Here is a 12885-nt window from a genome sequence, read left to right on the forward strand (position 1 = left end):
AACACAGAAGTCCAACAACAACTAACCGCTCGGGTTTAGATTGGGCAGGCCATTCCTCCCAATCACCCCCTTCCAGGCAACCCAGTCATCGCCAACGTCTCCATAGTCGAAGTAGGACTATCACTACTTGTGATTGCAAGACTGGAATCTGTCCTTCTCCTTAGCTGAACCCCTGCTCCAGGGGTAGGTGCTGGCAACCCCACCGGGTAGGGTACACATCTTCCTGTGTTCCTTCTGCATGGGGGTTTTCGGATCGTTCGTCTAGGTCTTCACTCTAGACCTGTTTGCCTTGGGAGACCCTACCAGGAGCATATAGCTCCCGACGATATAGCTCTGGAGATCACTAGACCACGCAAGCCCTTCCGCCCAGGCAAGGCCACGATCCAGGAAGGAATCCATGAGTTTTTGTTAAATTTTTTTGATTTATCCATTTGACTAAGTATTGTAGTTGATTTGCTAGGCAATAATAGAACACATTTGGTGCTTCCAATCTACCTTAAGATTTATATGTTGTATGGTAGAGTATTTCATTTATTTATTTCCAATAAAAGTGTGAGACGGCAATATCAAGCAATTTAAACAGTTTTTCTGTTGGAATGACTGGAAGCATTGAAAGAAGTAATTTGAGGAAGAATTTTCATATGAACTGTTGCGATGCATCCAGTGAGAGTGGGTGATTTGACCAGTGTTTAAGTCATCTTCTAGATGTAACAAGATATCATCTGCATATAGACTAATTTTGTATATTTGCTCGAAACTTTGATTGTGTTATTCTGTTGTATTGTCTGTGCAAATCTATGAAAATTGCAAATAATGATGGAGAGAGTGGACATCCTTGTCGTTTGCCTCGGTGAAGTGTGAATTTTGGTGAGACGATTCCATGAGTAGTAATGGTGGCTGTGGTTGAGGAATACTGTGTTTTAATCCAATAAAACCATTGTTTTCAATTATTTATAATGTGTTTTCATATGTTTAAAAAAAAAATTCCTTGATTGATTGTGATTGAGCTGCTCACTGACTGAGTGACGCTGTGACGCTTTGCTTTGCGGTAAGACGTATTGCATCACTTCCTGTTACCTTGCTTGTGTACTGTGGAATTTCTTGCTCCGCTTGGACTACTGATAATCACTTTATTTCTATCTATAACTTACACAATTTTGCATAGTTAAACTCTACAGCTTAGCGTTCTGTTCTAACACACTCCTACAGATCTTTAATCTTTATTCTCACTTTTTAACGGTGTGTCTGGTTCTCTAGCATAGCATGGCTACCAGTTCTCTCCCTCTATCTCCTGCTTTCACCTGCTCCGTGTGTCAGATGTTTAGTTACTCCTCTGCCTCCTTTAGTGATAATGGTACATGTAACAAATGTAGTCTTTTTGTAGTTTTGGAGGCGAGGTTATCTGAATTGGAAGCTCGGCTCTGCACTGTTGAAAATCAACCGATAGCGAGCCAGGTCCCTTTAGCCAGTGTGGAGCCACCTAGCGTAGCTAGCTCAATTAGCCTCCCCCTAAGAGAACCTGAGCAGCCAGGATTACAACGTGGCTGGGTGACTGTCAGGAAGAGGCATAGCTCTAAAGTCAAGCCCGTTGTTCACCATCGACCTGTCCACGCTTCAAACAGATTTTCCCCACTCAGCGACACACCCGCTGAGGACAAAATCCTGGTATTTGGCAGCTCCATAGTCAGAAACGTGGCATTAGAGACACCAGCGGCCATAGTCAAATGCATTCCAGGGGCCAGAGCGGGCGACCTAGAATCCTATTTAAAACTGCTGGCTAAGGATAAACGGAAATACGGTAAAATAGTTATTCACGTCGGCGTTAATGACACCCGGTTGCGCCAATCGGAGGTCACTAAAATTAATGTTGCATCGGTGTGTAATTTTGCCAAAACAATGTGGGACTCCGTAGTTTTCTCTGGACCCCTGCCAAATCTGACCAGTGATGACATGTTTAGCCGCATGTCGTCCTACAATCGCTGGTTGTCTAGATGGTGTCCAGCAAACAACGTGGGCTACATAGATAACTGGCAATCTTTCTGGAGAAAACCTGGTCTGATGAGGAGAGACGGCATCCATCCCACTTTGGAAGGAGCAGCTCTCATTTCTAGAAATATGGACGAATTTATTTGCCACCCTAAAACATGACAACCCAGGGCTCAGAGCAGGATGCAGAGTTGTAGTCTTACACACTTCTCTGCAGCTTCCCACCTGCTGCTACCCACCCAATCAATTAACACAAAAGGAGCAAATCCTCTTGTGCAAAAAAAAATTAAAACAAAAACTTTAACTGAACAAAAACATCAAACTATTAAATGTGGTTTGCTGAATATCAGATCTCTCCTTTCGAAGTCTCTGTTAGTGAATGAGTTGATGTGTGATCATCATATTGATATATTTTGTCTTACAGAAACCTGGCTGCAGCAGGAGGATCATGTTAGCATCATGTTAGCATCATGTTAGCATTATGTTAGCATTAATGAATCAACTCCCTCTGACTGTTTAAATGTTCACGTTCCTGGAACCACAGGCAGAGGAGGAGGAGTGGCAGCTATTTTCAGATCAGGGTTACTAATCAGTCCCAGACCCAAGATTAGTTTGAGCTCTTTTGAATCTCTGATTCTCAGTTTTTCCCACGCAAAGTGGAAATCTCAGAAACCTCTTGTGTTTGTTGTTGTGTATCGTCCACCTGGCCCTTATTCTGAGTTTCTGTCTGAATTCTCAGAGTTTTTATCCCAGTTTGTGCTGAGTGCAGATAAAGTCATTGTAGTGGGTGACTTTAATATTCATGTAGATGTTGAAAATGACAGCCTGAATATGAACTTTAATTCTATATTAGACTCTATTGGATTTTCTCAGAGTGTTCACAGACCGACTCACTGCCTTATTCACACCCTTGATCTTGTGCTGACTTATGGCATTGAGAGTGAACAGTTAACAGTGTTCCCTCATAACTCTGTCTTATCTGACCATTTTCTGATAACCTTTGAGTTTACATTACTTGACTATACAGTTTCTGAGAAGAAATTTACCTATGGAAGGTGTCTATCAGAGGATGCTGTAACCAGATTTAAAGAATTAATTCCATCATCCTTTTCTTCACTGCCATGTGCAGATATGACAGAGGACGACTACCTAAACTTTACTCCAGCAGCACTTGACTCTCTTGTTGACAGCACTATAGTTTCAATGCGTACAGCACTGGACAATGTTGCCCCTCTGAAAAGGAAGGTAATCAGTCAGAAGAGGCTGGCTCCTTGGTATAATTCACAGCTGCGTGCTTTAAAGCAGACTGCAAGAAAGCTGGAGAGACAGTGGCGTTCCTCTAATTTAGAAGAGTCTCAGTTAGTCTGGAAAGATAGTTTAACAATGTATAAGAAAGCCCTTCGTAAAGCTAGAACTGCTTATTATTCATCATTGATAGAAGAGAATAAGAACAATCCCAGGTTTCTTTTCAGCACTGTAGCCAGTCTGACTAAGAGTCCGAGCTCTGCTGAGCCAGGTATTCCTTTAACTCTCAGCAGTGATGATTTCATGAGCTTCTTCATCAATAAAATTGTTTCTATTAGAGAGAAGATTGATGGAGTCCTTCCCACTATTATCAGTGATGTATCATCAAGTACAGCAGCTTTAGAAGTATCTTTAGAACCTGATTTGTATTTAGACGGCTTCTGCCCAGTTGATCTCTCTGAGCTAACAACAGCAATAGTCTCTTCTAAACCATCAACTTGTGTTTTAGACCCAATCCCAACCAGACTGTTCAAGGAGGTTTTCCCATTAATTGACACTTCCATATTGGATTTGATCAATCTGTCTTTGTTGACAGGATATGTACCTCAGACTTTTAAGGTTGCTGAAATTAAACCTTTACTTAAAAAACCTACTCTTGATTCAGAAGTGTTGGCTCATTATAGACCTATATCCAATCTCCCTTTTATGTCTAAAGTTCTTGAAAAAATAGTTGCAGCTCAGCTTTGTGATCATTTACACAGAAGTAATCTGTTTGAAGAGTTTCAGTCAGGATTCAGAGTGCATCATAGCACAGAAACTGCACTGCTGAAAGTTACCAATGATCTCCTCTTAGCCTCTGATAGCGGACTTGTGTCTGTGCTTGTCCTGTTGGATCTCAGTGCTGCATTTGATACGGTCGATCACAGTATCTTATTACAGAGACTTGAACATGTTATTGGGATTAAAGGAACTGGATTAGGCTGGTTTAAGTCATATTTATCTGATAGATTTCAGTTTGTTCTTGTAAATGAAGAATCTTCCTCACACACCAGAGTAAGTCATGGAGTTCCTCAGGGTTCTGTGCTTGGACCGATTCTTTTCACTTTATACATGCTTCCATTAGGTAACATTATTAGACAGCATGGCATAAATTTCCATTGCTATGCTGATGATACTCAGCTGTACTTATCTATAAAACCAGATGAACCCAATAGGTTGGTCAGACTACAAGCATGTCTTAAAGACATAAAGACCTGGATGACTCAGAACTGTCTGCTTCTAAATTCAGACAAAACTGAAGTCGTTATCTTTGGACCTGAGCGTTTCAGGGAGAAATTGTCTAGCTATATAGTTACTCTAGATGGTATTTCCTTGGCTTCTAGTTCTACAGTGAGGAACCTTGGAGTTATTTTTTACCAGAACTTATCATTTGACTCGCATATAAAACAGGTTTCTAGGACTGCCTTCTTTCATCTTCGTAATATTGTTAAAATCAGGAACATCTTGTCTCAGAGTGATGCAGAAAAACTAATTCATGCATTTGTTACTTCAAGATTGGACTACTGTAATTCTTTATTAATGGGCTGTCCCACATATTCTCTGAAAAGCCTTCAGTTGATCCAAAATGCTGCAGCCAGAGTTCTGATGAGAACTAACAGGAGAGATCATATTTCTCCAGTTTTAGCTTCTCTTCATTGGCTCCCTGTTAAATTCAGAATAGAATTTAAGATTCTTCTCCTTACATATAAAGCTCTTAATGACCGAGCTCCATCATATCTTAAAGATCTCATTGTAAGATATTTTCCTAACAGAGCACTTCGTTCCCAAACTGCAGGTTTACTTGAGGTTCCCAGAGTTTCTAAAAGTAGAATGAGAGGCAGAGCCTTCAGTTATCAGGCCCCTCTCTTGTGGAATAAGCTGCCAGTAAATGTCCGGGAAGCAGACACCCTTTCCACTTTTAAGACCAGGCTTAAAACTTTCCTTTTTTATAAAGCTTATAGTTAGGGATGGCTCAGGTAACATCCCATAGTTAAGCTGCTATAGGCCCAGACTGCTGGGGGGCCTCATCTGTCACACCTTTCCTCACTTTACTCTCTTTATGTACATGTGACATTATTGTGGTCATTAACTCGTGTTTCCCTGTTCCAACAGATATCCTTTGAATGGTGTTACAGTGCCCCCCCCCTCCCTTTCTGTCTTCTCAAACCCCAGCTGGTGGAGGCGGATGGCCACCCTTCCTGGTTCTGGTTCTGCCAGAGGTTTCTTCCTGTTCAAAGGGAGTCGTTTCTCTCCACAGTCGCCTCAGGCACGCTCAGGCCGGGAGATTGGACCGAAAAAGAAAAAGTTTTCAGTGCAATCTGTTGGTTTTCTTAGCTAGGAAATTGTTTTTGAATTGGCTCTATATGAACGAATTGGATTATTTTATGAATAATTATGATTACAATTAATTTAATTCCAACTGGCTTGAATTGGACTTTATTATCTAAGTGCCTTGAGATGACATTTGTTGTATTTGGCGCTATATAAATAAAAATGAATTGAATTGAATTGAATTATCTTTTCATTTAGAATTTAAGCCAGCAAAACATTTAAGAAAAGTTGGACAAGGTCATATTTACAACAAAATTTGATCATCCCTTCATTTAATAACAATAAGTATTTGGAAACTGAGGAGAACTGCCACACTGCTAATATCATTTCCCCCCTTTTTGTCCCTTCTTCCTAATGCATTGGGTGTTTCAAGTGGGTGACACATAGACTACTGGCACACAAGTTTTGCACAATGTACTGAAATCAGCAAGGTTTTCGATGAAAAAAAAAAATCTAGATATGATAATAGCTTGCTCAAAAATCTGAAAATATGTTGTTCTCTTGCACTGTTTATTTGTATAGAAACCACTCTATTTACAACCTACAGTTTAATTCACATCCATACACATCGTCCGGCCGTGGCTCAGTGGTTAGAGTCGGTCGTCCAATAACCAGAAGGTTGGCGGGTTGGATTGGTGGAACTGACAGCTGGAGGGGTGTCAGTACACCTCCTTGTCACGGCTGAGGTGCCCTTGAGCAAGGCACCGAACCCCCATGCTCCCCGGGCGCTGTGAATGGCTGCCCTCCGCTCCAGGTAGGCATCTGTCTCTATAGCCCTTTTCACACTGCGATCCGCTACCTTAGCGGGTCCAAATTGCACCTTCAACCCGCGTCGAGCAATGTGAACGCTTGGCGTGTCAGGGTGACCCGTGTCGCCTGAAGCCGAGTTCAGGGGGAGTTGCCTAGTGGCAGAGCGTCACACGAAACACATAAAATGCTGGGCGTGTGCAATGACGTAGGCACAAGCCATGCGTCGGAGGTAGGGTTAAATACACCTGTCTGCATCAAATTTTTCAAACAAACGATGGCGGGACACCTTGAGAACTCATTTTTGCAATGCAGTTCATGGAGATGTTACTTTACAGTGCGTCTTGCTGCGTGGGAAACCGCGCTCTCCCATCTTTCTCGCCAGCCCGAATTCCAGCAGAGGTCCATCTTTCTTTCCCGAAATGTGGCGGAAAATAACGTCCTCTGTTCGGGGGCTGAGGAGCTCGCGGACCTCCTTGTCTCCCCAGTTGACCATATTAAAAAATGTCTCCAACTTGATGTAGGCTAAAACAGAGTAAAACTTGTCCTCACCTGTCGCTGTTGTTCTGAATCAGCTGTCCATTCTGTCTTTTAAACTCCTCACGTCACGCCCACGTCCGACCCGCGTCGATTGTGTTCACACCAAACTCGGCTCGGCAAAAAGACTAGGGTCCGACGCGGGTCGAAAGGCGAGTCGAGTTGACGCGGCAGCCCGGGTCGGCAGTGTGAACACAACAGCGGACACGCTAAATTCGCGAATTAAACGCGGGTTATTCGGCAGTGTGAAAGGGGCTTATGAGTGTGTGACCCTGTGCATGTGCATGTGTGTGTCAACAAGTGCCAACCTGGATGGGTTAAAAGCGGACAAATTACGTGTGTATGCATGTATGCATGACCAATAAATCTGATCTTAATCTTAAAGCTGCAGTCGGCAGGTTTTCAAAATTCCGAGTCTAAAGTCGGAAAATTCGAACTGACACAACTTTCAGGTCCCTCCCCCAACCTCTAACAAGCTCCGAATCGCCCCCCAAACCCCTCCCCCTCTGTGGACGAGGTTGTGCACGTGAGTTCACACCAGTGTGAGCGCACACAAGCTGGGGCAGACTCACGCTCAGCAGCGTGTGCACAAGCTGTGATTGACAGGTAGGATTCCTCCACCCTAACGTGATTGGTTAAAAACAGCCGGGAGCGCTCGGTTTTTGTAAGCATGATTACAGGCTTCAGAGGAAGCTACAGATTTCGTTATTTTTCCTAAACAGCCTATTTAATATTCTACTTCCAGAATCCCATGACAGTTCAAGCTAATATGACTAAAAAAAAGTTGCCTACTGCCGCTTTAATCATATACTTTAAAAGAGGTCAGGTCATTCTGTAAGTGATATTCGACTATCACTATCACACACAGATCCATCACTGCTTGTGTGTGCACTGGGATGAATAAAGTACTTTTCTATTCTATTTGTGGCATTTATGTTTTACAAGTTACTGTATAATTAAAATTCTTTTGGGATAAATAAAGTGTTTACCAACCTACCTACCTAATACTAGGCTGAAGAGTTCTGACCAGAGATCGCTGACCTTTCCTGTAACAGATACTTGTTGCTGTATCACCAATCTTGTAATCTATTCTGATTGGCACTGTGTGTGGTTGCTATTTGAATCTTTAGAAGAAGTAAATAGTCTGCAATAGTAAATAAGCATGCAGAGCAGTCAGTGTCTTTGCCCCTGGAACTTGCAGTCACATAGGGGTTACTCTCTCGCTCTCTGGAAAACTCCATTGTAGTGTGACTCAGATGGGAGCTTGGGAGCATCTCGACACCCGCCTATCCAACTAAGGAACAGAAGAGAGTGCAGCTTCTCTCTGAGCGCTGGTTCAAGAACTTTTATCTGTGAGCCCAACTATATATTGTAAATATCACTCTACTTCTCACACCAACTCAGGTTAATGTGAGGGGACATTCAATGTCCCTACACCAAGACTCAGAGACCAGGGCTGATCATGCCTGTCTTTGCCTTCTGCACGGTTTGCAAAGTGCCAAACCCCAAAGCTTATCCCTGAAATTAATGTCTCAGAAGGGTGGTAGCTCCATTTCTCTGCTGTGACTGTCCAAGCTCCATGACTCCAAGGCTTAGTCAACACACACTTGCCGACAAAATGCCCTATGAGATCTGGTTCCAGAAGTAGGCCTCTGTTTTCTTTTCCGCCAGAGGAATTGAAGTTTTGTCTTGACCATTTCATCAGGGTGAGTTGGGTCCGTTGCACAATAATTATTAATAGCTTTGGTTGAAAAAAAATTAAATAAAATTTACCCATAAGAATGCAGTTTGTCTGATATCATATACTGTATAACATTGCACTAATCAGTGAAAATGAAAAACTACTACCAATTAAATCATCACATATGAAGTGAAAAGTGCTGCAAAAATCCAAATCCTACAGATATATTTGGTTTATACACAAGTTCAGTTTCAATCAAATTAAAATTGCAATACATTATATCACAAATTACATTAGTTTACTCACCTGGTAGTTACCATAACAACCTGTGCATGATCCAGAAATTTGGAATGGCTGAACTCAAACTCCAGATGGAAAGTTATCTGGACAGGAAGAGAGCAGGGGGATTGAAAAAAAAGATGGCAAACTGACATGTTTCTGTCTGTTCTTACTACAAAATAAAGAAATCAACTTCATCTACTTCTTTTCTTATGTTCTACAGTCCTAGTTCTCCGTGTATTATGTCATTGTGTGCTGTTGTGCTCTCTCTCTTCTATATTTTGCAAGTCTTGTGTCCCCCTAATTCAATTCAGAGCCATGTATTCAAAGCCTCGCATTGAACTGAATTATAATCTATTATTTCTCAAAGAAAAAAATATGAATACAGTATGAGTAATCATGTAAAAATAACATTAATTAGTAACATTTTAAAAATAGATAAAAAAATGTTGACAAATTGTTGAAGTGAGAGAAAAGTGTGGCTGAAATCTCCAGAGATCACCATGAATGCATTGTGAATTTATGTTTGTAGACTGGCAACAATGAAGTTAATGATATCACACTCAGCACCAGATGTAACTAAGTTAAAATCAAGGGAGGAATGCCAAAAGTGGAATTTTCAAACCATGCAGTGATGAGCCATTGCTTCACGGAACACATCTGCATCCATCAGACAAGGACATTCAAGACCACTGGGTGAAGAACTGATCAGATAGGGACCTCACCCAAACAGGAAAGGTGTCAGCCAAAGGACTCAACTTTGCCATTTCTACAACTGCCAGTGGTGGACCTCATTACTGCTACTGAAAATGCAACAAGGAATAACAAAATCTCTGAGGCAGAGACAGAGTAGCTACTAATGAAGGTAAAAGAAGCTAAAACTCCTCCCTCCAACCTCACACCACAGAAAAAGAAGGCAGTGACATTCCTCAGCAGAGACCAAAGCATCACCATTTTGCCAGCAGAAAAGGGAAGATGCACAGTGGTTCTCAACACAGGCAATAGCTGGGTTTCATGTCACTTCCATATTTTCTAAGCGCGCGAACCTAAGTGGTGGGCAACTGGAGCTGGCTCCCATTGAAAACACTGTTTTGTCTGCCACTTTTTTGCCCAAAATGCCTCAGTTTTGTGCCATTTTTGGATGTTGCAATCGGTCTAACCGAGAGAAGGGAAAGGATTACTATCGAGTACCTAAGGTAATCGCCCATAGAGGTGAGAAATGGAAAAAACTCACAGAACAACGCCGCAAAAAGTGGATAGCTAACCTACGTTTACAGACTGGAGGAGCTGAATCTGCAAATGCTCGTGTCTGCGGTGGCCACTTCGTCAAAGGTATGTGCGAAATCTAACTGTTTTGTAGTAGTGCAGTAAAGTATTATGTTGTTAAATGCCAATCAACAGTAATGTAATACGGGCTACGTTTGGGCTTTGTTTTGAAGGCTGCCCCAGCGCGTTGCTGGCTACTGAGTCAGTGGACTGGGCTCCGACGTCAGTATTTGGATATTAAGATCTCGGCATTTTATCAAAACACAAACATTTTTGATTGTTATTTGAGTGCCAACATTCACAGCTCGGCATTCAACATGTTAAGTTCTGCTTTACTGCCCAGCCCTGCACTACACACTGCATTTTCCATTGGGATAATGCACCATAAACAACACAGAAAACAAACTTACCCTGGCGAACACCAAAACACAACCAGGTAGCTCGTTATGTCCACAGCCTCTATATTTGGCAAATATTCGGAGGAAATTCAGACATTTTCATTAAGTATGGGTCACGCCCAATCTATTTCCCTACGAACGCCAAATACCTTTCCCTATATGCCGGCTCTAAACCACTACAATATTCACTCATCTCCATATTCTCCATGTTGTTGCTATGCTGTAGTCAAGGGTCCAGCCCACCAACTTAAATTGGCGCGCTCCCGTGATGACGTAACTGAAACCCAGCTATTATCACAGAAAAAAAAAACATTGCTGAGTGATAACGCCACCTACGAGGCTCTGAAGAGAGACACTAAAAAAATAACTATATGAAGAAAGTCACAGATTACTTTCAAGACCTGGAAAAGGACAAAGTTATTGACCGCACTTTCTACCACAGACTTCACCCTGAGGGGACCACACCGTGCATCTATGGACTTCCCAAGATACACAAGGAGAGAGTCCCAATCAGACCCATTTTCAGCAGCATCAACTGGGTAACAACAACATAACACTGTCAAACACCTTGCCTCTAGCTTAGGAAACACTCTGCATCACAAACAGAACTCCACAGACTGTGTGAAGCAGATGCAACATCTGAAACTGTGTCCCAGTGAAACCACTGTTGTCCTTTGATGTGACCTCACTCTTTACTTGCATACCGATTTCAGCAGCAGTGGAAACTGTCAGGAAACGGCTGATGCACCATGACTCACTGAACGACAGAACCGACTTCACTCCTGATCAGATCTGTGTCCTGTTGAACCTTTGCCTCCTCAGTGCTTCAAGCTTGTCCATTTTACCTGCCAGTCATCTCACATTCCTAATGATGATCATTGGGAAAAATGGCTTAAACTCCCTCCTCCTTGCTCTTCATTTTTGTCTTCCCTACATCTGGGATATCTGCTCTTTAGCTCTCTGGATTTGGGGTCTTATTTCTTGGGCTTTGGCAAACTCCATCAGCTGCTCCAAAAAGTAAATAACTTTCCCATTGGCATATTTACATCATAACAGATGTTAAAAAGTACCAGAATGACCATTAGTTACTAGTTATTTTGTGATAGATATTCTATTATGTCTAAGTTTAAGCTTCATAGCAATGGAAATTCATGTCATGCCTTAATAACATTACCCAAATGGCAGAGGTGGGTAGTAACGAGTTACATTTACTTGAGTAAGTTTTTGAAAAAAATTATACTTCTGGGAGTAGTTTTAAATCTCTATACTTTTTACTTTTACTTGAGTAGATTTGTGCAGCAGAAACTGTCCTCTTACTCCGCTACATTAGGCTACAATGAGCTGGTTACTTTTCTTCTTACCTCTTTGGTATTCTACGCCTCATTATTTTTATCCCCCCGCGTACGCCTCATTTTAATGTTTTATTCTGACAGAGAGAGAGAGACTTCCACCAAAGGCTCTACCACCTGACTGTGTTCCACCAATCAGACGTAGCCGTGCAGTCTCGTCACGTGACCATACTCAATCTCAGTGGCGGGATGGGTTAGCTTTACAGTTTACAGTCGTAGCAAACAAACAAAGAAACAGATGAAAAATGTCAGAACCAACGGTGGGAAATGCAGACAAAGACGAAGAGGAAAACCCTTGGCCTCATACTGAAAGCATGTTTACCTTACAAGTGTGAAACAGCTGCTACATTATGTGTCTTCTGTGTCAACCAAAACCTAAACTCGTTTTTTTTCCCCATGGATAGGTGAATGTTTGTTTTTTAGGTTACATATGGGTTACATATGTTTTAAACATTTCCTAAGTCTATTATTTTTTGTTGAAGTTCTTGAATTTACATGGATTATTTTAATTTAAGCCATTTTGTAATTATTTATTTAATTAATTTTAATTTATTTTATCAATTGGATGAACTCTAATTTGCCTAAAGATGATTATTTAGTATTTTTGTCTGATTGAATGCTTGTGTTAATAAATAAATCAGACGTTACTCAACAGTTACTCAGTACCAAGCACTTTTTCACTCTTACTCAAGTAATTATTTGGATGACTACTTTTTACTTTTAGTTGAGTACAATTTTTGGCTACTCTACCCACCTCTGCCCAATGGAAGCAAGTATAAATGAAAAGTATTGATCCAAGCATAGAATCCTGATGAAGTCAACCATTTACCATGCTCTGTGTCGTTTTCATCAATACACTGGGATTAATTAAATAAATATATTAGAATGATATGATCATCATAATAGGAAAAGCCTATACCCAAATCTATTGCTTGAGGCTGAGAGTTAACTTTCACCAGTTTTTCTGTGCAATGGTGTGCTCTGAATCCTGACTGAAACTCTACAAACAGAATCTTTATGTTTTTTG

At 41.4% G+C, this 12885-nt stretch overlaps 1 protein-coding gene across 1 annotated transcript in view; it reads right to left on the bottom strand.

Moving 5' to 3' along the window:
- itga11b (integrin, alpha 11b) overlaps positions 1-12885 on the bottom strand; it is a 259808-nt gene that overhangs the window by 31342 nt on the left and 215581 nt on the right. The window contains exon 22 of the mRNA XM_075469220.1: positions 8873-8949. Coding sequence (XP_075325335.1) covers positions 8873-8949 — 77 coding nt within the window. The remainder of the gene's footprint in view (positions 1-8872; positions 8950-12885) is intronic.

The sequence above is a fragment of the Odontesthes bonariensis genome, chromosome 7 (genome assembly GCF_027942865.1).
Source record: "Odontesthes bonariensis isolate fOdoBon6 chromosome 7, fOdoBon6.hap1, whole genome shotgun sequence".
Taxonomy (NCBI): Eukaryota; Metazoa; Chordata; class Actinopteri; order Atheriniformes; family Atherinopsidae; genus Odontesthes; species Odontesthes bonariensis.